This window comes from Juglans regia, chromosome 15, assembly GCF_001411555.2.
Source record: "Juglans regia cultivar Chandler chromosome 15, Walnut 2.0, whole genome shotgun sequence".
Taxonomy (NCBI): Eukaryota; Viridiplantae; Streptophyta; class Magnoliopsida; order Fagales; family Juglandaceae; genus Juglans; species Juglans regia.
The window spans coordinates 18,626,467-18,650,942 of NC_049915.1; the positions used below are offsets into that span (position 1 = coordinate 18,626,467).

General features: G+C 34.8%; 1 protein-coding gene across 2 annotated transcripts; it reads right to left on the reverse strand.

Moving 5' to 3' along the window:
• Nucleotides 1-9,673: 9,673 nt before the first annotated feature.
• On the reverse strand, nt 9,674-23,534 carry LOC108993142 (lupeol synthase-like). 2 transcript variants are annotated; one of them, XM_018967922.2, is made up of 18 exons: nt 23,256-23,534; nt 21,135-21,320; nt 20,951-21,040; nt 20,644-20,841; nt 19,619-19,703; nt 19,329-19,495; nt 18,921-19,109; nt 18,711-18,824; nt 18,438-18,557; nt 18,233-18,355; nt 18,026-18,124; nt 17,865-17,921; nt 17,686-17,732; nt 17,433-17,576; nt 10,671-10,848; nt 10,500-10,580; nt 10,317-10,400; nt 9,674-10,080 (listed from the first exon to the last, which is right to left on the reverse strand). In XM_018967922.2, exons 1-18 carry the CDS (start codon nt 23,448-23,450, stop codon nt 9,970-9,972), a joined length of 2,268 nt encoding a protein of 755 aa, XP_018823467.1. In that variant the 5' UTR covers nt 23,451-23,534; the 3' UTR covers nt 9,674-9,969. The 2 variants fall into 2 exon arrangements, with proteins under 2 accessions (XP_018823467.1, XP_018823468.1); XM_018967923.2 differs by lacking the exon at nt 20,644-20,841.
• Nucleotides 23,535-24,476: the final 942 nt, after the last annotated feature.

Here is a 24,476-nt window from a genome sequence, read left to right on the forward strand (position 1 = left end):
ATATGTTTCCAAGACCACTTTGCATGCTGTATTGAAATCTTTAGTCTTTACTAGAAGATCATCATATCACCTTTGATAAAATATTTCTTAAAGTCAAGAGAAATAAATACATGATGAATACGGGGATTCACGATATTCGATATTGAGCTACACATTTTCCACAAATAACATTATATATAGTCAACATACATATATGATGTCTATCTCGATCGCATTCTCTTTTCAAATTGCAATTAGTAATATTTGGGATAGATCAGTGTGAACAAGTCTTAACCAGTTGACTAAAAGTATGTGATAATCTAATTAATTTGATAAAAGTCATCAAAGTATAAATTAATTAATTCTGAGAAGATTCGAAACTTGTCAGTCAGCGGGCAGCACGTACGCCAGGCATATAATTCATTAAACAGTGTGGGATTTGAAGTTTTCTAGAATAATTTGTGGTAATTTTTATTACAGGGTGCAATATGGGCTAGCTACCGGCCGGTCCAAGTCATACAGGGATTTTTTTAAGTTTTCTTGCTTTTAATTATATGAGTAATGTTAGGCATAAGTTGGTAAGTACTGGATCCTATTAAGAAGAATAATTTCTTTTTTTTTCAATACAATCTGGACTAACAGCCAGTGCAGAAACATCCTTTTCTAACTCTAGAGATGTTAGCTTTTGCAAGATTATGAGCAAACACATTACCATCTCTTTTAACAAACAGAACACTCCAACTAGACAAAGATGATAGTCTCAGTTTAGTGTCACTAAGGATCATGCCCACCCTATCCCATCTGTCCAGTTGCCGCTCCAAGCCTTTAACAACTTGGCTTGAATCACCCTCCAAGATTACTGATCTAAGTCCCATATCAGCAGCCAACTCTGCAGCATGAAAGGCTCCTTGAGCTTCAGCTACTAAAGGATCAATCAAACTTTCTTTTGAAATCCTTTTGGTGGCAATCACCCTACCCTGATGATCACGGGCTACTAGACCAAAACCTACTCTGCCTTTGACCTCACTCAAGGCTGCATCCCAATTAAATCAATACTATATAATTGAGATTTTAATTACTTAATTGGATTTTCACTTGATAAATGTCTGAACATATTAATATATACTCTATAAGTGATTTCATCTTTCTTAATTTAGACCTTTTAGAACACAAGGTTTTAACTTAATTTATCCATTATGCAAAAGGAAATGGCCGGAGGATTAATGAATGGAAAATATTATCTATATTTAAAAATTATCTTACATGATACGTGTGGCGCTTTATATGAACATCCTCATCAGTCATTCAAGGAGCCAAATGCGTGGCAGTGATATTGGAAACCAATCTCATATCTTATCTCTGTATACAGTGTAAAGTTATTTTTCAATTTTTTTTTTAAACACCACCACTAGTACGATGTTGTCATATTGTATAAATTAATTATCTAAATGCTGCCACTAATACATTGCCGGCGCATTGTATAAATTAATGGCGTTTATATAAATGCCACCATTAATAGCTCATGGGTGCATTATATAAACAATTTTGCTACAGGAACCTGCCGTTGGGTACTTGTTATGAATCGTGTGACACGTCACCTTTATATTATTATTTAAAAAAAAAAGAAGAAGAAAGACTCGATTTTTTCAGAAACCCATAGGCGCCAAACTCATCCCTGATATTTTGCATCTCAGATATTTTGCATCTCAGTACTTGTCTTCATCGTCTTCATTCTTTGGCCAAATGCTTAGATAGCTCATGCATTTTAGTTTGGTTGCTGCAACAAAACAATGTTTATAAGAATCAAGAACTGTTCCCATGCATTACCTAAGGCACAGGTAATCGTTGTGTCGTCGAACCCCCATCTGTGCCGATGGTCGATTCTGAAAGAGAGTGCCATCGTGGATATGAGCATTCTTGGCTCTGTTTTATGCAGTTTTTTTCCTTCTATTTTTCTATATTTTGGCTACCCATCGGAAGGAATCCAAACTTTTTTGTTTTTACTCCTAGTCTTTAAAGGTCCAGAATATGATTTAAACTTCTTGATCTTGCGATTGCCACTTCCAGCTGTTCTATGCGAGGTGAAGTTTTTGTTTCTGCACCCAGGTCCAACCACTTCCAGAATATGACTTAAAGTTTTTTGTTTTTGCACCCAGGTCCAACCACTTCCAGCTGCGAAACATTCTATAACACAAAAACATTCTCCAAGTCCAACCACTTCCAGCTGTTCCGTGCAAGGTGAAGATTGGGGTTTGTAGCAATCTTCCGTGTGGGGTGTTCAGTGGGGTTCCATGGGTGTGTTCTCTGTGAGGTGAAGATTGATTTGTCTTCGTGGGGGGTGGAGTCGAATTTCAGAAGTAAATCAAAAGGTGCAAACACACCGTTTAACTAATGCATACGTGGAACCCCGGGTGAGCAGGGGTACTTGTCCCGGGTGAAAGTAGATTTTTTGTTATATAAACGCACTAGCTATTTTTTTTTTCGGCCTCTTGTAAGCTCCACTAAATAATAATCACTGACGTTTGCGAGCATATATTGATTTTTAAATGAACGTTATGTCACAATATTTACGTTATTTGCATTTTTGAAAGGTCTCAATATTTAGATAAAAATCCATAGCAATTTATTTTATATTGATGTTTAAAAACACGGTGGTAATAAGATACACCACAAAAAATCTACATAATACACAAATTAATAATAAATATAATATAATTGGTCATTATTGATGTAATAGATAAAAAATTACAATTCAAATCACATGAAAGTGATTTAAGAACAACTACTATATATAATATTATTACATGTAAAGATATACTTTATTTCTATTGACTTCTTGAATCCCTTGGTTTTTCACTAGGAACTTCAATATCTCCAAATCGGGAACCAAAACGGTTTCTAGAATCCCTTGGTTCTGCTCTTTTCCTTGTTCTACTTTATTATCTGCTTTTTCATTATATGTAACTGAAACGCATTACTCCCCGTAAATGGCTTTGTAGAGCTTACAGATGTAATTTGGATGGACAGGATCCATGAAACCCTGAGGTCGCTGCATAAAAACATCATTAGTTAAACAGCCATGTAAGAAAGCATTTTGAATATCAAGTTATCTTAGTGGCCATGAACGTGTAACATCGATGGAGATGATTAATCTGATGGTACACGGCTTCACTACTGGACTAAAGGTCTCAGTGTAGTCTAATCCATGCTGCTGTTGATAGCCCTTTGCGACTAATCTCTCGCCTTTCTTCTTTCAAACGATCCATCAGCACGAGTTTTAGTGTGATAGACCCAGCGACAACCAAGAATGTTGGTCGTGGGTGTGGACATTGCAGAGCTATGAATTCTTGATGCATAGCATCCCACCATTCAGGAAATTTGATAGCTGCAAAAAAACTCGAAGGTTCATCAGGAACTGTAAGAGAAGTAGTAAAAAATACCTAGAGGAGTATGGCATGGTACCATCCGAAAATATTTGTGGTCTCTCAGAGTGGGGTTTGAGCATGAGTTAAAATGGGCGAACGTGGCGGGATGAGTGACGTGGAGGGAGTGGGTTGGGTGGAGGGAGTGGATTGAGTGGAGTCAAAGTTTGAAGGAGTTGCAAAGGAAGGTGAGGGTAGACGCGAGGTAGACGATGGAGTTGAAGAAGAAGGAGTTGAAGAGGATGGGCTGGATCCAGGTCCAGGCCCAAGAATAAAAGGCTGAAATATGGGTGACGAAACCGTTTGAATGGGGAGAGGATTGGAAGATGAAGTGGGCCGTGGTTTTGAACATGGAAAATAGGCTTCATTAAAGATCACGTACCTGGAGATGTATAGGCAATTTGTGTTTAAGTCAAGACATTTATAGCCTTTGTGAGATGGGCTGTAGCCCAGAAACAGACATGAAACTGATTTGAAATTAAACTTGCTGGAAAGATAAGGCCAAATATGTGGCCAACATTCACAACCAAACACCTTTAGAAATTTATAATCAAGTTCACAATTGTAAATGAGAAAATGAGGTGTTTGATTTTTAATAGTAGGCGAAGGTAACATGTTAATCAAGTAGACAATTGTTTCAAAGGCTTCGGCCCAATAAGTAAATGGCAAGGACGAGCCAACAATGCAAGGCCTGTTTTGACAATATGTCAATGTTTTCTCTCAACAATGCCATTTTGTTGATGAGTATGAGGACACGAAAATCGATATGTAATACCAAACTTTTGACATATTTGAGTTAAAGGTTTAAATTCTCCCCCACCATCTGTTTGAAGAGTGATAAGTTTAGAATTAAATAACCTCTCAATATATGGCAAAAAATTGCTAAAAACGGTAACAATATCTTATTTAAATTTGAGTGGAAATAGCCAAGTGTAACGCGTGAATTGATCAACAAATGAAACATAGTATTTGAAACCCAAACGAGAAACATATGGAGTTGGGCCCCAAACATCAGCACACAACAATTCAAGAGGTTGAGAATAAGAGGTTTGACTATTACAAAAGGGTAATTGATGAGCCTTAGCAAGTGGGCATTCTAAACAAAAAAAGTTAGACTTAAATGAAGAGACTGGTAGACATTTTCATGTAGAACCCGTGAGACAAGAGCTAAGGAAGGATGGCCTAGCCTTCTGTGCCACTGGGCCAGTGTTGTCCTTTCTCCAAGATGAGTGGTAGGGTTTTTTGGCTGTGCTGACTTGAAGGGGAAAATATAGAGTCCATTACGTATTGGCCCTGTGAGGGGCACCTTCTTGGTCTTGTTGTCCTTCACATTGAAATGAGAGGAATGAAATTCAAAGTAACAAGAGTTGTCAATGCAAAAACGTAGAACAGATACTAAGTTCTTAGTAACATCTAGGACATGCAGTAAGTTGCGAAGGGAAAAAAAAGAAGAATGAGAGGAGAGACAGGAGTCACCAAAAAGTTTGGATGGGTATGCCAGAACCATCTCCAACATGGATTGAGTCACTACCACTATATTGTTCAAATGAAACATTCAAGTTATTAAAATGATCAGTAATGTGATGAGTTGCAGCAGAGTCAGGATACCAAAAGGAATCTGATAGTGAGTCTGGAGCTGTGAAATTTGCAGAAAAATATCTTGGCGCTTCAAACTTATAAGCATGATCAAATCTATATCTGCATTAGAGAGCTATGTGTCCTGACTTGTTGCAAACTTGGCAGGTTGGTCAATGCGAGGTGTACTGCTGCTGTGAAGAGTTGGTTTGAGAAGAGGAATGACCCCCATGATTGTTGTAAAAATGATGACCCCTGCCACATCCTTGACGTCCGTTGCAAAAAACGCCACGTCCACGATTATCACGATTTCCAGCAATATTGAGATTAGCAGAAGGCTCAAGGGAGGAGTTGGTACTCCTCTGTTGATGAGATGCATGACTTTCATGAATTAACAGCAGTTGGTATAATTCATGAGATGAAATGGGCTCTGCCCATGTGGTAACAGATGTGATAAAAGCTTCATAAGAAGTGCCTAACCCGTTTAGAAGATAGGTGGTAACAGAAGTGATAAAAGCTTCATAAGAAGTGCCTAACCCGTTTAGAAGATAGGTGACTATCTCTTTATCGAGAAGATTATTACCTGTGGCAGCTAAAGAGTCGACAAGAGAACGAACTTTACCGAAATAGTCAGTTATGGCCTGGCACCCTTAGAAAGGTTTGTGATTAGAAAGGTTTGTGAGCTGAAACCGGATTTGAAATTCCTTAGCCTGAGAGTGAGATGCGAACATGAAAGCCAAGAAAACCCAGAGATCATGAGCGGTTTTAGAAGATAGGACATGACCGAGCAAGGAGTCTGAGAGAGAAGAGAAAAGAACACTCAAAACAAGCTGATAAGTCCGCTGCCAAGAGGTATAAGCTGGGTTGGTTTTTGGATTTGAGCCAGACAAATCAAGTATATTTTCAGCAGGAGGAAGACTTGTGCCATCAACATAGGAATACAAATCCCGACCCCATAGATAAGCAGATATTTGCACTTTCCATAGGAGGTAATTCTCATTGATTAATTTGGTTGTGATGATATGAGAGAAGGAAGAGAGGGAGGGAGAAGATGGGGTAGCCATGGTTGAGGTTGACGATTAGTCGAAGGCTCTGGATACCAAGTTAGAAGAAATGGAAACTTGTGAAAAACTTCTCTGATTTTCATTAAGGGAATTCAGTTACATTTATACACAACAGAAATAATGAATAAAAGAATAAAAAATAAAATTTGATAATTTGAGATAAAATATCAACAAATTTCTCTACGATTATTTGTAAAGAATATTCTGTTGTTGGTTGTAAACGGACGTGGAACGTGATGTCGCTGATTTGCTTTGGCAAAGTTGCATATTCGGCCCGCCAGCTATTTGCTTAAAGGCGAAGGTAATTCTGTTATTATGATATTTACTACTCTTGAGTAATATTACCCATATATAATCTCTTTTACTTCATTTTCCCACCATCTTATGATGTGACATTTAATCATTAAAGACTGTATATTATGCTTCATTTGTGGGCTAAATATTATTTAATATCACGTCAAGAAATGTCGAGAGGATGGTATTAAAAACCTTGATAAATAGAATATTTCTACATAAAAAGAGAAAATCAGGACCCACATGAGAGAGAGAGAGAGAGAGAGAGAGAGAGATCATTTCATAAACTAAAGGCCATAAGTACGTACATTGAAGACTCTTTTATTTGGAGTAGATTTGTAACGCCCCGTCCTCGAGAGTCCGGAGAGTTAACTCGTATTACTAGATAATCAACTCCAACATTGCTAATACTCTTCCAAAAGCTTCAAATCAAACGTAAACACTTCAAATTTAATTAACCACACCTATTTGTATATAAAATCCTCAATACAGTAACCCTAAAAATTACCAACTTCTCCACTTGTCACTTAAACTCACATTTCAACAATATAATTATAAAAAATCACCAATACTAATCGAAAACTTTCTATTTTTAATCCACTATTCTTAAGTCATCTCACCCAATTCTTCATAGTCCTAATCCTCAGCTGAAAAATCCAAATATCGTCTGAAAATATTGGAGATAAAAGGGGGTGAGTTATTAACAACTCAGTAAGCAGAGAACATATACTAGTATGCAAACATGAGAATTTACTGATTTCAGAATGCAGAATAAAACACATTTTATTTTCAGAATGCAGAGTCAGAACATGTTATCAAAAATATCAGAGCGAAAGTTCACAGTATTCTTATTCAAAATTTCATTGGCACATCATAACTGAAACATCATATCAGAACAGAATTCCATGTTTAACCCCCGTGGTAGGGTTGTGCAAACCCCGGCAGCCAACGGAGCAGAAACAGAATGTGAATCTTCCCCTTATCATTCTTGGAGCCCCGAGTGTGCACATAGGAAAGACCACGCAAAAAACCACTTTGTTTCCAAAGTGGGTGCACCTGAAATAGAAAAGTTGGTACCAGCCCAAACAGAGACCACAGTTTTATACTCGTGGTAAGGTCAGAACAAAAACAGAATGTCATGCCAGATGTTTCAGAAATCACATCTTATCATATCAGAGTACATAATATTTTCAGAATAGAACAGAATCAGATCACAAAAATATAATTTATGCACAAAATTTCATATTCGCTCTTTTTTGCACAGTTCGGAAGCAAAATGTCAAAATAAGCTCATGTCTACACTAGTCATGACAGAAAATATTTCCTTCTTATACAGAATCTCATGAGTAATGCAGAACAAATAACTGAGGTCGTTTCCAAAATTTCTTTAGATAACAAAACATGCACATTTTTTTAAAATCAACCTCAGCCCATTTTATTTTTATGCAAAGTCTAGCATAGGAATCCAGCTTACTTGGACTTCTTAAAATTTTTTAAAAATTTCCTCAAAATGCCGAACAAATATTAATCTTCACCTATAACATAATCACTTAATTTTCATAAATTTCTAATCGAACACGTATTTCAATATTTAAGCCTAAGATGCTAAAATAACTTATTTTAATTCCTCAGAAATCTAAATTCACGAATTCCTAAAAATGTTAACACTTCTCAAATTCCAACAAAAACTCTTACTAAAGATTAACTCACTTGTTAACTAATGAAAAAAAATCAAACTATCAGATTTAATACTACATAACATAATTATGCCAAAATTTCTTTTTAAGTTATACATAAAAATTATTTAACAAACTATATCATAATAAAATTACAACATTATCAGTTACTTTTGAAAGAGGCTTTACGTAAAATAAATCTAACTTACCAAGATTATTTATGTAAACATGGAAGATTTAGAGTTTACAAATACATATCAAAGTTTAAAACACAATAATGTAACTTGTAATTCAAAGGTAACAAGGAAATTTTTATTTATTAGACCGATTATGCAAAAGCTTTTGTAATACTTCGTTTGAAAACATGATCAAAGGGTATAACGGTAATAGCATTTATCCTATTAGGTTACAGACTTACCCACACATATATATATATATATAGACACACACTACCCTTTTAAGTCAGCAACACGAAAAACAAAAGGAAGTGGAGTGCAGACTTATGACTAAAACTGAGCTGTATGTGGAGGGGTAAGGCACGACGACTGGGCTGGAGGAACTATGGTGGTGCTACTGGGCGCCGAGGAGGGCATGCAGTGTTGTGGCCACCTATGCTGGGGGACGAAAGCGAGAGAGGTAGAGAGAGCACGGAGAGTGCGAGATGAGAGAGAGAGAGCAACCGAGAGGTGTTTTTTGGTGCAAAAAGGTGTTGGTTTTGTAGTGGCTCACGGTAGAGTTCAGTAAATACTCTGTTTTTGGTGCAGGAAGTAGAGGCTTCTCCGTGAGGTGGGGGTGGCTCTCGGTTTCATGTGGCAGAGAAGCGGCTAAGTAGAGGTGTTACGGTGCAACACTGGGCGTGGGTGAGCCGTGGCAGGTGGCACCGAGGAGTTGGGGTGGCTGCAGGCGTGGCTTTGTTTCGGTTATCTAAAACAGAGGATTTCCGTGGCTTGCAACAGAGGCTATGCAGGCGTTGGGTGGCGGCTTCATGCGGCTAAGGTTCCGCGTGGACTGGGTTCGGGGTAGTAACGACTCGTTGGCTTGGCTGTGGGGGTGGTAGGTCTGCTGGACGCCACCGAGGCTTGCGGTTTTACAAGGGCTGGACAAGACCAGCGACGATGGGGAGAGGAAGAGCTGGAGCTTCCGTGCGTGGAGTTGCAGTGGCTGGGTGTGGCTACTTGAAGGTGGTGAGGTGGTTGGAGGGGAGGTCTCAGTTTGATAATCTGAGAAGAGGAGGACGAGTGGCACAAATCTAGGGTTGATGATGCTTAACATATATAAGAGCTATAAGAGGAAACAAATAAAACCTAAAGAAGAGGAAGGGAGGGACGTGCATGAAAAAATGGAAACGGCTTGAAGTCGTGCGACGTGAAATTGGACAATGCTTCCAAGGGCTGGGCTGGGCTCTTAAGTCTAAAAAAAAAATACTTGCCCATGTATGAGATTATTGCATAGCTTTTACCTTAAGTTTTTGGGCCTCGATTCAACTAAAAAAAAAAACTTTTATCCCATAAATTTTTTGGGTGAACATCCACTTAGTCCATTAGAATATTTTAAATCTAATTATCAATCCTATTGGAAAAGATGTTATTCTGCCAAAAAATATCTTAGGCCCAAACTCTTTTTCAAAAAATTTTACTCGTAATCTTAAATGATTTTGCATAACTATAAACCCCAAAAATTTTGTAAAGCGGCTTGACTGAGCTCGGGTGTTACAAGATCCACAAGAAGTATTATTACATCACATTATTGAGAAGCGAAACGTTTCAAGAGATGCTTACAAAAGAAGCAGCATTTATGACATATTTTACAGCTACGCTCAAGTAGTAGTAGAAACTGTATATATTTTTGTTTACTTATAATAATATTGGAGAGGCTAGAACCACAAGATCAGGGCATTTATCTGTTCAAAACTGATCGATCGATCTTCTTGCATGCATGCTCATTGAGGCAATTTATTTATTATGCAAGTGGAACTCGTCTGCGGTATTCCCCAAGAGCCCATAAGGGGAATATGTCTCTATATGCTGCATAGTTTAATCCACAATACCTAAAATACACCCCTGTGATTTCCTGCAGTAGTACATTCCCAATAATAACCTTCGTTAATGCTTATACTGGGGACATTAGAATTTTTTTTAATTAATAAAGAGAGATGATTTGTATAGTCATAGGTTGCGCAAGCCCTGCACTAAGTTAAGCAAATCCTTAATGGTAAGCCCTACTTTTTTTCAAAGGTAATTAGCTAGACATGCATATCTTAGAACTATATCTAACATTATTTTGGATAAACGTGAAATAATTAATACCTGTTGAGGGAAGTCACCATCTTCCATTTGCGAGTTGATCAATACCCTTATTCCACGATGAATTGGTGTTGGATCTATCTTAGCCTGAGTTTGAATATTTAAAAAAATTCATAATTAATCTACATATGTAAGTGTTAAGATGGAAGAAACCTTTGATGGAGAAAAGTAATTAAAGACCTATACCTGTCCTCCTTCAATGAGTGCTAACAAGGCCCATGCAGTTTGGACAACATTTTCTCGGTCACCTTCTATATTTGTCCACTCCTGTTTCAAAAAGAAACTTGATTTCATGACTCTCCTCATTTTCCATCCTTTTTTTTGGATATGGTTTGATCTGAAACTAGTTGTTCATACCTTGTTGTGGCTTGATAGGTAACTCTCTCCCCATCCACCATTTGGTAGTTGCTTTGTTATCAAAAATTCACAAGCTTTGCGTATTGCTGGACAATTTTGGCAGTTTCTTCCACAAGATGCCAATCCTGATATAGCAAACCATGTACCATAGGTGTAGCAAATCGCCCAATTTCCATACCTGTTTAATAGCTAAAAGAGTTAGTACTTCAGGTAGAAAATCAATTCTGCAGCTATGCATAAAAGCATTTCATTTTTCAAGAATACAATGTAAGAGTTTATTTAAACTCAATATCCCACACACCCATCTTGATAGAGTTTGGAATAGTTTAAAACTTATCTGTTAATATATGAGTTATAATGGGATAAGAAAACTCCTAAAAGATAAGATTAACTCTATATCTCTAATCATAGTCAAACATAAAGTCTTAGATTTCTTGATGGTCAGAAGTCTATAAATAGCACTCAGTGGTTAAAGGGTTATCACCTACAACATCAGAGTGTCTCTAACCATCGGAAGATACTTGTGAGGCTAAGTTACTAGGATGATCATTCTCTCATAATCAAATCAAATTCTTCATCAAACAGATGGAGAAAGGTACGTGTTTAATTATCATTGTTTTATTATTGTGGATCATAGAAAATTAAAGATCCAATTATTAATATTCATGTTAAAATATTTAATATGTGGTATCAGAGTCAGGTTGTAGATTTTTTATGATCTCAATAAAGCATATAGTGAATAAATATTTAGTTTTATATGTGCTTTTGTATATGTGATTTTATCATGTTGCAAAAGATTGAAAATATTAGTTTTTTGACCTGACCAAATATTTTATGATGAAACATCAAACTCTACTTTTATGAAAGGATATGTATTTATTGGGTGCATTCCATCTATTATATACGTTGCTGCGTCTTGAGGAATTGCACAAAACCGATTGGTGTGCTTTTGTATTGCGTATTGTAATGGGGAAAGGCAGTTGAGGTATGCCTGTAGAGAAGAACCATGTGAGCTGCCGCAGTGTGGTTGTGTAGCCCATGTATTGTATAGCCGCTGTGTGTGGGGTAAAGCGCCGTGTGTGGTGGCCGGTGGCTCAACATGCGGCTGTAAAGGAGGTGGCTTTGAGGGGCAGTGCAAAGGGGATGTGAAGTCCCAAATGGGCGCCGTCCTTGCTGGTTTGAGGTTCTCATCGAACATACAGTGAGGCCGACGCTAGGAGGAGGAGAGGAAGTCCTCTGTGATGGCCCTGTAACGGCGGCAGAGGGCTCTAAAGCTCACTGCCGCAGTGGTTCTCTAGTAATAACAAAACGCGAGGAAAAAAAAAGAGCGAAACATGACCTAAAGGTCGGCGGCGGAAGGGGGACAGAGACTTGTAGTCATCCCCTCCTCGCCGGCGACACTCGCAGTCGTAGCAGCTCAAGCTTCGGAAAGGTGGGCAGCAGCTGCACTGGCTGAAGGTTGAAGAAACCAATTAGGGTTTCTATTATGATGGGCTGTTTGGGCCAAGTCATGGGCTTTGGTCTAGTCCATGAAGGACAAAAATCAAACGGGCAGAATGGACCACTGTAACAGAACAATAAAATAAAATTAAAAAAAAAAAAGAAAAAGAAAGAAAGAAGGAAGCCGACCCATTGTAGGGAACTGAGTTACATCCAGTTTACTAGATCAGTCCGGTTCAAACCAGGACCGGTCAGATTAAAATAATTATATTATTTTATATTATTAAGAAAAAAAATGATTTTATGTATGTTATTAAATACATGTATTAAGTTTTATTAAGTTTTCTATACATGTTAATTTTGGTATATACATGTATTAAATTAAATTTTATGCATGTTATTATTGTTAAATACATTTATTAAATTTTATTAAATTTTCTATACGTGTTATTATTGGTATATATATGTATTAAATTTTATTAATGTCATATGCATGTTATTATTGTTAAATACATATATGAATTGTTTATTTTGGCTCTCATTATCATGCCATGTATATTTATTTATCTAATATGGGACAAATAATTTACATCAAAATTAAAGAAAAGATTGGTTACCCAAAGGTACAAGATTTTCTTAATTTTGGTGAAAAACCATTAAACTCTATAGTAAGGTGGATAAAGTTGGAGTGGACAATTTGTCTGTCAAGATCTACTCCCAAAGGATGGTCTTGATGACACTACTAATTCATCCATTAAAGTAAAAGTTAGGGTGAACAATTTGTATGCTAGAGTTTACTCCCAAAGGAGAATTATGATGATACAACTAGTTCATTCACATAATGTAAGATAGGAGGGAACACTTTGTATGTCAGAGTTTACTCCCAAAGAAGAATTTTGGTGATACAACTAGTTCATCCATATAATTTAAAATTGGAGAGAACACTTTGTATGTCAGAGTTTACTCCTAAAGGAGAATTCTGGTGATACAGCTAGTTCATCCATATAATTTAAGGTTGGAGGAAACATTTTGTATGTCAGAGTTTACTCCCAAAGGAGAATTTTGATAGTATAACTAGTACATCCACAGAATTTAATACTGGTGAGAACACTTTGTGCATCAAGATCTACTCCCAAAGGAGGGTCTTGATGACACTACTAGTTCATCCATAATTGATTAAATTCTGATTATTGTTTTTGAGTATTGAACTCAAAGCATTAATGTGATTAAAATACTTTTCTTGCAGTAAGTACACGAATATCTTTACAAGATTTTTTGTACAGAATTGACTCTAGTATAGAGAAACATGAGCATGTCAAATTTACACTAAGAGTTCTAGACCCTTATTTATCCATTTTAAGTTTTTACATCAATTATTATTAAGAATAGTGATAAGGATCAGAAAAGTACAACATTTTAAGAATATTGAATTAATTACTAGATATCAAACTATAGGAATTTCTTAGCTTTGAACATAATGGTTTACTTCAGAGGCATTACTATTTCATTAAAGTAATGAGATATGAAAAAGTTGGTAGCATGATTGTTAGTTAGATACAAATTTATTTTGCTAATTTGTATGAAAAGTCATTTGTTTCTTTCGGGAAAGGAGAGAAATGATAGTGATGAAAATATAAGAATTGTGTCAATTGAAGTTTGAAAGAAACAATGATATATGAAGGTTTAGGTACCGTAAGCATGAGACATAATTCGAAGGGAAGAGTAAACTGTTTTTCTGTATAAGTTTCGAATAAGATCTTATACATATTTATACATTCTTTTTAGATTGAATTTAAGTGCAAATGTTCATATGTACTTTGTCTGTATAAGTTTCAAATTAAATTCTATAAATGTTGATACTTATTTTAGTGGTTGAACTTGAGCACAAATGTTCAAAATTTTAAATTATTTCAAAATGTCATTTATGTTTGTTCCAATTTTTGTTCGAATAAAATTTGTATTTATCTTGCCTTCGTATTAGTGTTTTTGTTAAAGGTTTTTCATTTTCACACGTGAGACATGTATTAGAACCAAATGAAAAATGATTTATGAAATTTTTTACAATTTGTGGCATAAAATTTGAAACATAATTTGTTACATAAAAGTTTAGAAAATATCTCGAAGAAAAATTGTAGAGATTAGTAAATAAAATATTTTTTGCATTTAAATTTTCTAATCTCAGGATGTGCATTGATTTGTATAAAAAGAAAACAAATTAAACATATCAAGAAAAGATGGTACAAGGAATAGAGAGTTTCTTGAGATAATGCATATAGGCGCGTGAAAATCTTTTCTCATGGTATAAATGTATATATTTGCTACGTGAGAAATCTTAAGTCATTAGTAATTCTTGAGGCACTTCTCATGGGGAGGAAATGTAGCTAAGTAGAAATGTAAAAATCATCGAATTGGATTGAAATAGTGAGTGCCAAGAAAGTATTATGAGTGAGGTCATAACTCTGACCTATTTTGTTAACTTCTTGAGAAGATGTGTAATAAAATTATTAAATACAATGGTATATATCTTAAATTGTGCTCCCAATAAATATTCTTAAAGACTTTTGAGTTGTGAAACTTGATTTAAGGCTTATACATGTATGAATAGTCAATCTAAGTAAGGCTTTACAATCCAAATGAAAGAAAGTTGGATCGTATAATACTTAATGGGTATATTATTGATTACTCAAGGAGATTCAAATTATTTAGGTTGTATTGTCTCTATTCATAGTTTGAATTTTGAGAAAATTGAAATGTCAGATTCTTTATGGTTGGCAAAATCAGTGGGAGTATAGAAATTAGAGATGTGATTGTTGTGAAATGCATTCTTGTACTTCGAAAATGCTTATAGTTCATTTTATGATTATCTTAATGATAACATGGAATAATAAGCAAATGATCATCTACCTCATCAGAGAAACACCACTGAAGAATTGGCCATGAAGACATCAGAACAGGTAACCTCATATGGTGTTCTTGATTTGTTTTTGGGTTAAGTTGTGTAGTGTATTTTCAAAATTTGAATTTGACATAGAAATAAATGAAGGTTCGTATATGTTTTCACAAATTATAGAAATAAGTGATTTTATAAAAGACCAATGCATAAAAGAGTGATTGAAATTCATGAATCAGTGTAAAGTCTGTAATTTCGTCTAATTGCCTAAAATGTATAAAAAATCGAATGCAAATGGGTGTTGAAGACAAAACCCTAACTTTAAAGGCAATGTTGAATGATATAGAGTCAGACTTATAATTAAGAATTTCACTCAGAAATGAGCATTGATTTGAAAGAGATTTCTAATAGATCTGAAAGAACTCATTAAGAATCACTATGGCATTAGTAGCTCATTATGGTCTAGAGTTACATTAAAGAGATGTGAAAACAATTGTAGAATGCAAGCCTAAAATCTACAAGAAATGAATAAAATGATTACTTAGAAAGGTAACAAATTTTTTGAAAAATTGGTATCTGAAATTTGATAATACCAATATTGTCTTAGAAATAAGAAAAATATTGTTAATGTATATACCTGTAAGTCAGTAGGAGTAATATTTTTATGATCATGCATGTATATGACTTTTAGTAAGTATGAATTATGGTTTATAGTATAGCATTAAAGTTATGTCTCTAAGCAATTTAGAAAATGAAATTATGAATGAGACATCCATCGTAATTGGGATTGAATTTTTATACCAAGACGATGACTGTTAGGATTGTCTCAGTATAGTTGTATAGAGTTTTGGAAGATTTTATATGAAGAATTGTTGTTTAATAGATACTTTAAAAATAAAATGTGACATGTTCAATATTTTACAGTGTCCTCAAAATGATTAGGTTGTTTAGGAAATTTTGTATATGATTGTTATAATAAATCTGATGATTGTACAAACATGTATAAGGCTAAATGTCAGTTTTTCAATTGACATTCTTAGTTGTTGCCAAACTAACCCAAGGATGTTTGACCCAAAAGCTGTGAAAAGAGTGCAATGTTATTTGCAAGCAATTAAAGACTATATTGTTGCTTGAAGAAGAACTGATACTCTTAAGGTAACTGGATATTCAGACCATTTTTTGTGGGATTACTCTAATGATGAAAAATACAGTTATGGTTATGTATGAGGCAAATATCTTACTGCTTCATATGCAATAGGGATTAAGTTTGTGGTATGCTTTGAGGCCATAATATATGGTATCTGACTGAGAAAATATATCTTAGGATTTGGAATTGTCAACTTATAGCCAAGCCGCTAAGAAAGTATTGTAAGAATTTCTCAGAATATTTTTCTCAGAATGATAAGTATTTAATGAAAATTTAAATACATTAAATGTTATGGAGAAAGTACAGAAACAAATATGTCCATAACAATATTGTATTAATGATTATACTTTAAGGGGCATGTTGATAAGATGGGCCATATACTTATACCCATGATGTGAACATGTTAAAGAGATCATTGATATGCTGAGTATTTTGTTACTAGAAATTGAAAGATATCTATTATGGTTGTTTCTGTTTTCTTGTCTTTCCACTTTATATATACATTGAATGGTATGGATAAATGATGATAAGATAATGTCTACGATAGACATGAATTGAAACCCAAGGTATTACAGTATTAGCCTTAATTATCCCAATTAAAGATCGTGTTAAATTAAGTTATTGGTGTTGTGGTACATGGAAGGAAATTTGTTGATCATATAAAAGAGGACCGTCGTGACTCGCATTGGTAGCCGGTTTGACATTGATATTACGGAACTTATGAAATATATTTTGAGCTATGAAAGTTTCAGGAAATGAATTTGCGCAGTATGGTTAATTTTCTATGATAAACCCATGAACGGAAAATATTATTTTATGAGTGTATGGGCCAAGTGGGAGAATGTAAGAGGTTTATTTAAACTCAATGTCCCACACACCCATCTTGATAGAGTTTGGAATAGTTCAAAACTTATCAGTTAATAAATGTGTTATAATGGGATAAGAAAATTTCTAAGAGATAAGATTAACTCTATATCTCTAATCACAGTCAAACACAAAATCTTCAATTTCTTGATGGTTAAAAGTCTATAAATAGCACTGAGGGGTTAAAGGGTCATCACCTATAACATCAGAGTGCCTCTAGCCATCAGGAGATACTTGTGAGGCTAAGTTGCTAGGGTGATCCTTCTCTCATAGTTAGATCAAATTCTTCATCAAACAGATGGAGAAATGTACGTGTTTAATTATTATTATTTTATTATTGTGGATTATAGAAAATCAAAGATCCAATTATTAATGTTCATGTTAAAATATTTAACATACAATGCTTGAGAAACATAGTTACCATGATCCATCAGGTTCTTGTACGTCTTGGATGTATTGAAGGGTCCTGGAAATGCTACTTTCTATCTCCGTCCTTCGGTGATTGGGATAGAATTTCCTAAAGATTGCAAGACCTTGTAGTGCTGATGAAGTGCATTCTAGATACCTATATATATATATATATATATATTTATAAGGTGACAATTCTCATGTTAGGAAGAAAATATGACCAATACTGTGGCAATTGTTGTTCTGATAAAGTTATGTCATCTTACTCTCGCTCAAAGAGAGGATCCTCAAAGACTTCGGTGGGGTTGAACTTCTGCGAAAAATATAAACAAAATTTATGTTAGTAAGTGCAGAGTTAGCACAATGATTTCATATCATAATTGTGAACAGATTTGTGTTTTATGAAATTTTAGATATTGGAAGCCTTCCTTATCATAAAGCTTACCTGCATCCATGGGGATGCTCTTCGAGGCTCCCATGCTGGGTAACCACCATTTTCACTCTGTAGTGGCCATTGAAAGAAAGTCGATTACTCATCAGGTAATAAAGCATTTTAAAGATGAAAATGAGAGAAATACAGAATATATAGGTGGGTTGAATTCTTACTTGTAGGGAAAGAATGACATTCACAGCATCATAATACCGCTGAGTCTCCATTTTTTTCCCAACTAAGTCAGTGGACATTTGGGAGAACAGGAGTGTAACCTGCAGAAGAGAAGGTTTTGCTAAAACTCAAATTCTTCCTTCCATACAAACCTTGATCAGAACGTGTAATTTTGTTATAAATGTATTTCAATAGCATTGAGACATTACCTTCAACCCTTCTGCTGTGACATCAGAGACTTGCCAGCCATAGTCCTGCATTGAGAGTGTCCAACTTCCTTTAGTCATGTGTCTGTGCATAGCTTTGAAGTCCCCGGGAGGGTCATCTTGGACCTGGAAAATAACCATGATTCAGTTCATAACATTATATTCTGTAAAACAATGTAATTAATAGATATATGAAAAATATTGTGACCTGTGAAGCCTTTATAAATTCGTGCGCTCTACGTAGTGTTGGCCCGTACTCTTCACTTAGATTACAAGACAGAATAGCTTGAATAGCAAAAACTGCATGCCATGTCTGACAGCCCAAACTCTGCATCACCCAAATCAGGCATCATTCAGTATATTTCTAGGAGAAGACAAGCCTTCAAAGGGATCAAGATGTTTGGTTCTTTAGGCTTGACTATTCAGCAATGATTTAAGTATATGTGATTGCATTCTTACTCATTAATGGATGATCATTTACCTGAACTTTTAATCCATCTTCGGCAATCCAATAGTAGTCTGGAAGTCTGGCTAAGTGAAGCTTGTATGCCTCTGAATTTGGATCATCAACCCAACAGGCCATCAAACATAAAACCTTTCAAACAACAAGTTACCTTTACAAATTTAGTACATTGAGTCACATCAAATGTCTTTGATTCTGATAGAATATATTGAAGTACTAGTTATTGACCTTTTCAACGCATCCAATGCATAGATATCTACTGGTCTCATCCTCATAACGAACATGACCAATGGCTGCTTTTATTGCCCTCTCTCTCAACCATGAAAAGGGCCAACGCTTGAGAAGAGGTTCGGCTACATGTTGAAGAAATTCCCATGCCAAATCTTGTAACAGAGGATGTGGATAGTAGAGATCCTCCTATTTTATTAGCAGCACTTCAAATGAGTTCTAGGTATGCGTGTATGAATTTCACCAGAAGACTTTTGATAATTACTTGTGCAATTAAAAGATCTATGCCCACAATAATAATATTATCTGAGTCGAGCATATTCTTTTCTGAAACATTTTGAAAATTGCTCATCATAAGCAGATTAGAGACTGGAAAAGAAAGACATAAAAGAGAACTATTCTACTAACCTTTGCAACTGTATTCCTGGCTTTGTTCCAGTTAATTAGTTCATAAGGCTCATTGTATAGCTCTTGCCGTATTGATTTAACCAACTCAGTGATCGGACCGACATACTTCTTTCCATATAGATAAGACATTGGCATGTAAACTAAGCGACAATAGCATAACATTTTGCCTGCATTTCACATAATTAAAGGCCAAGAGGATCAGTTAGAACAACCAAACTTGCTGTGACATATTTGTTGTTGTAATTAAGTGTAAAAATCTCAAACAAAAAGGATGAGTCACAAAAACTAACTTGGACTAAGGGGGACAGAATTAGGAAGAAGCCAGAACTCTGGAGGTAATGGATTACATCCAGACCATTCATACGCTCCTAGTACCTATACATGAGAGAAGTTCTGAGTTTTTACTTGACAGAAAAAAAAATAAGACTCCTGTATCATCATAAGGTAAATATATTTTGTAGAATTCAAAGTGGAAATGCCTCCATCATTCCAAATATCGTCTTGCAAATGCATGAACTTTTATTGTATGCATATTTATTTTATAAGAATCCAAGCAGTGATACTTTTTCTTTCACTACATATTTTCTTCTCTTAAAACAACTTTTTTCTTGGCCACTAAAAATGACATGCTTGCTTACTTTAGTTATAGTTTTAGTTCCTAAAATGATTGAAACTATTAATGGTTTATTTTTAAAGAAATAAAAAATCTGATTTTTGTTTCCTAAAATCATGAAAACTAATTCTGATTCCCTAATAACAAAAATAATCTGTCTTAGTTTCCTGTCATCATTGAAGCAAGTTCTAAGTTACTAACATGTAACGCCCCAATAGAAGGCCCAAACCACATGGCCTATACTCCAAAAGGACTAGTCAATGATATAATTGGAGTCCCATTAGAACCTTATAAAGAGTAAGAACTTCTCCTTCCCAAGCAATGTGGGATCCCATACACCATCTACCCTTATCCTTATCATATGGAGTATCACAATCTCCCCCCCTTAAATTCCCGACGTCCTCGTCGGGCCTGTCCTTCGTAGGTGGCACGGCTCAAGTCCCACATTTCTGGTTGGGATAGACTCTGATACCATTTGTAACGCCCCAATAGAAGGCCCAAACCACATGGTCTATACTCCAAAAGGACTAGTCAATGATACAATTGGAGTCCCATTAGAACCTTATAAAGAGTAAGAACTTCTCCTTCCCAAGCAATGTGGGATCCCATACACCATCTACCCTTATCCTTATCATATGGGGTATCACAAACATATCCAATTTAGTGAATAGAGTTATAGGAACTCCTAACAATTGTCCATACCGAGACCCAAAATTTCCCCCATGATGGCATCGCCACAATGCCGCCATGGTCAAGCATCCATTTCCGGCCTCTAGCCATGGCCCCATCTTCACCATCTTCAGGTCCCTCTCCAAGTAACCTTAAGGCAATATAGCTCAAAGCTGAGCCAAACATTGTGCTGTGTCCCACTATATGGAAACTCCATCCTCCATCTTCTTTCTGTCCAACAAACACACAACCAACTATGTAAGTTTAATATATATAGCTACAATTCAGTTTCCTAAGCCTTTTTTGGTTGGCCAAATAGGGATGTAAATTGAACGCAAACCTGAGTATTATACAAGTATCGAGTAATTTCCTTCCGGTGATGTGATGAAAGAACAGTACTGAGATCCCCAGTAATGTACAATGCCATTACCTGCATTTGGTAATAACTTCAACTAAGTTACTTAGAAACAAACTACTCAAGATCTTTGTGCAAGTTACGTACAATGATTTGAGAACTTACGTACCAAGGGTGGAAGGAAAAACAAGGGTCCACCATATTCAGCAGGCCAGTGGCCATCATGAGACTGAAGGGTTGAAAGGTTGTTCAGTGCTCTTCTCACTGTAATTGTCACTGCTTCCTCTGTTATTTCCTCTGTTTCTTTCACTGTTACTGGTGGTGGCATTGCCCCACGCGGATTCTCCTTTCTAAGCTGTGAGTTTCAAGTGGGAAAATCAAAGAGGGTAGTTGATATGGCGTAAAAATAAAATGCAATTTCATAAAAGTAAATTTACAAACTGACATATCATTATAAAGTTATCTTTATTATAATATAGATTTAATAAATCACATGAAATTATATTAGTTTGTAAATTATTTTTGATAAAAATTTTTGTGAATATAGCACTTCTCGTTAAAAAAAAAAAAAAAAGAAGAAGATATTAAATGAGAGAAAAATAGACGTATCATCTTACCGTATTTATTACTCATTTAATAATGTACGAAATATTTATATAAATATCAATATACACTATATGCTAAATTTCTCTATTAAAATTAATGCTAGGAATGGAATTAAATGACTCTCAAAATTTCTCCAATTAAGAAAAAGGGTTTGCAAAATTGATAAAAAAAAAAAAAATTGTCATATGAAAGGGAAATGTTGTTATGTATATCTGTCTCATGTCTTCTTCTGTCAAATCTCTTTCAAACGAGGAATTAAATAGCAATCTTATCTTGAAGCAAGCGGCTTTAGTGGGACTGCATTTACTCTAGCACAATTATAAAACCTTGTCCACGTGGAAATGATGTAGCTTTGAACAAAAGCAGGATAGATAGAAAATTAGAGGGTTGCAACCAAATAATGCTATTCTTATTTTTCCAAAATTTTAATTTATTTTTCTTTAAGAACTTTTTAATTAGATATCATATAAATGGTAGATAAATAAAAAATAATAATTTTTTTTTTTATGTCACAAAAAAATTATGCAACTTCCTGATCATGGCTACATATATAGGGCTTTTCTAAAGATGCAAAAAAGTCATCGCTGAGAGCAGATAAGAATTAAAAAGAAATTCTCCGGCCCACGTAGAATTAATTTAGTTTTTCCTATGATAACAACAATATTAATATTGTTAAACCTCAAAAGTCTAAACTATTGAGTCCTATATTGTTCAAGTAAGATTTTTGTATTGTTTTGATTTCCTATATAAAAGTTGGTTTAGGAGGTCAATCCACAATACACTCTTGTGAACAAGTCTAACAAATTTAAAAATTGATAACATAGCTTTATGTTATCAATTTTTAAATTATTGTTATATATTTAAATTTTAATTTACAATTTAAATTATATAATAATTTGAGTTTGGACCAAAAATAATTTTTAAGCCGAATGAAACATCAGTACCCTTGAAGTGGGCAAGGCATATGGGATGTTCACCCCCACCTCCCAAGGGCGGGCTGTGGGGCTGGAAACATCACCCCCTGCATATGCAGGGGCGGGCTGCAGGGAAGGGGTGACCCTGCCCCCGCATATGAGGGTATCACCCCTAGGCATGAGAATATTCTTGTACAAAAAGAAAAAGGGAAATGATTTAGTCACAACAAAATTCCACAATAGTAAATTCATAAACTGATATGGTTTGATGTAGTACATTACATTATAAAACTAGCTAATTACTTTTATTGTAAAATAAATTTAACGCATATCATAATATAAAATCATGTCAGTTTGTAGATTTATTTTTTATGAAATATCTTTGTGACTTTACTAATTTCTATGCAGTTGTTGTTGCTGCTATTTTATTAAAGAGAAATGATATTTGTAGTCATGGAATGCGAAAACGTTGCACAATCATTTTGAAAAAATGAGTAAATATAGGATCTATATAAAAAAAATTAATTTTTTAATAGTACTGGACCTCATACTTTTTTAAAACGATTGTCCGGCGCTTACACATTCCACGACTATATGTAGTATTATTCTAATTCTAAATACCCTCTAGTCTCATTCACTTTATGTGTATTAACTCTGATCCTACATAATTAATTTACTCACTAAGTACGTACTTAATTAACTATTAATGACTCACTAAATAAACCATATAAGAGAAAATACAAGCTAGAGAGATTGAGAGAGAGAGAAACCTGCATCCTCATCAAAAGATCAGAACTTTGTTTCTTCTTATATCGATTTTTCTTGTACTCCTCGCGAGCCCTTTCAACTTCAGCATGTTCTTCGGGAGTACCTGCATCAGGGTCGAATTCCCAATGTTCTCGCCCGATGAAATTGTTTACGCTCACCAAATTGGGCCCTCCTTCAGAGATCTTCAACTTCCACATCCTTTATGTCATTACAGATAGATATTAATCTAGATTAATCATACAAGATGATCAATACCTTATTATTATCGAAATATGTTACCCTAAACAACTATATATATATAGACACAAAATAAAGGTTGACACAAGTATTAATTAAAGACATAATTGTAACTCCACTCTAGGGAAGAAAAAAAAGGCAAGTGGGGACCTTATTATCACTTAGATAAGTGGTTGTAAGCTGTTGTAACCTTTCTTTGGGTTTTTTTCAAACAAAATTCAGGCCACTTTTGAATGCTTTTTTGTTCATACTTTAATTTTGGTCATGGTAATAGTGCTAATGATCCATCTTTTGTTGTTTTATGGGGACAAAAATATCTCTATACTTTGGAATTTTTTGTAGTTTATAGTCATCTTGGTTGTCGTTTTTCTTGGAAATTTGCGTTCCGAGTCAATGGTCGTCCCTTGTTGGCTCTTACCTCATTTTTCAGTGACAATGGCCACTCATTTGCTGACATGGTGGGTCACGCCTTCGCAACAAGTTGAGGGTGAAATCGAAATTAGGAGTGGTAGTGACCATCAATCTAGAAGGATTACTACTCTGATATTTACAGAATTACGAGGGCAAATTTCGAGCATTTCATTTAAAAAAATTGGATAAATCTAAAATTTATATAAAAAAATTGTTATTTTAATAATGAAATCTATTATTTTGTTCAAATTGAATGTGTAAGACTTGTACAATTATATAACATTACTCTTTAATAAAAGTTTCAATTTGAGATTTTTTTTCAAAAAAAAAAAAAAAGTGTGGTTACACTACAACAAATTTGAGATTTTGGGACGAAATCCTAAAAGTCATTTATTGGGACGAAATTTAAATTTCGTTCTAAAAAATTGATGACTTTACAAAATCGTTCGAACGTTAAAATAACTATTCAAATAGTATTTTCTGTGACGAATTAAATCGTCTCAAAAAAAATTTTCCCGTTTGAACATCAAAAAATACGTTTGAACAATAAAATTTGGCAGAGAATTAATTTATTA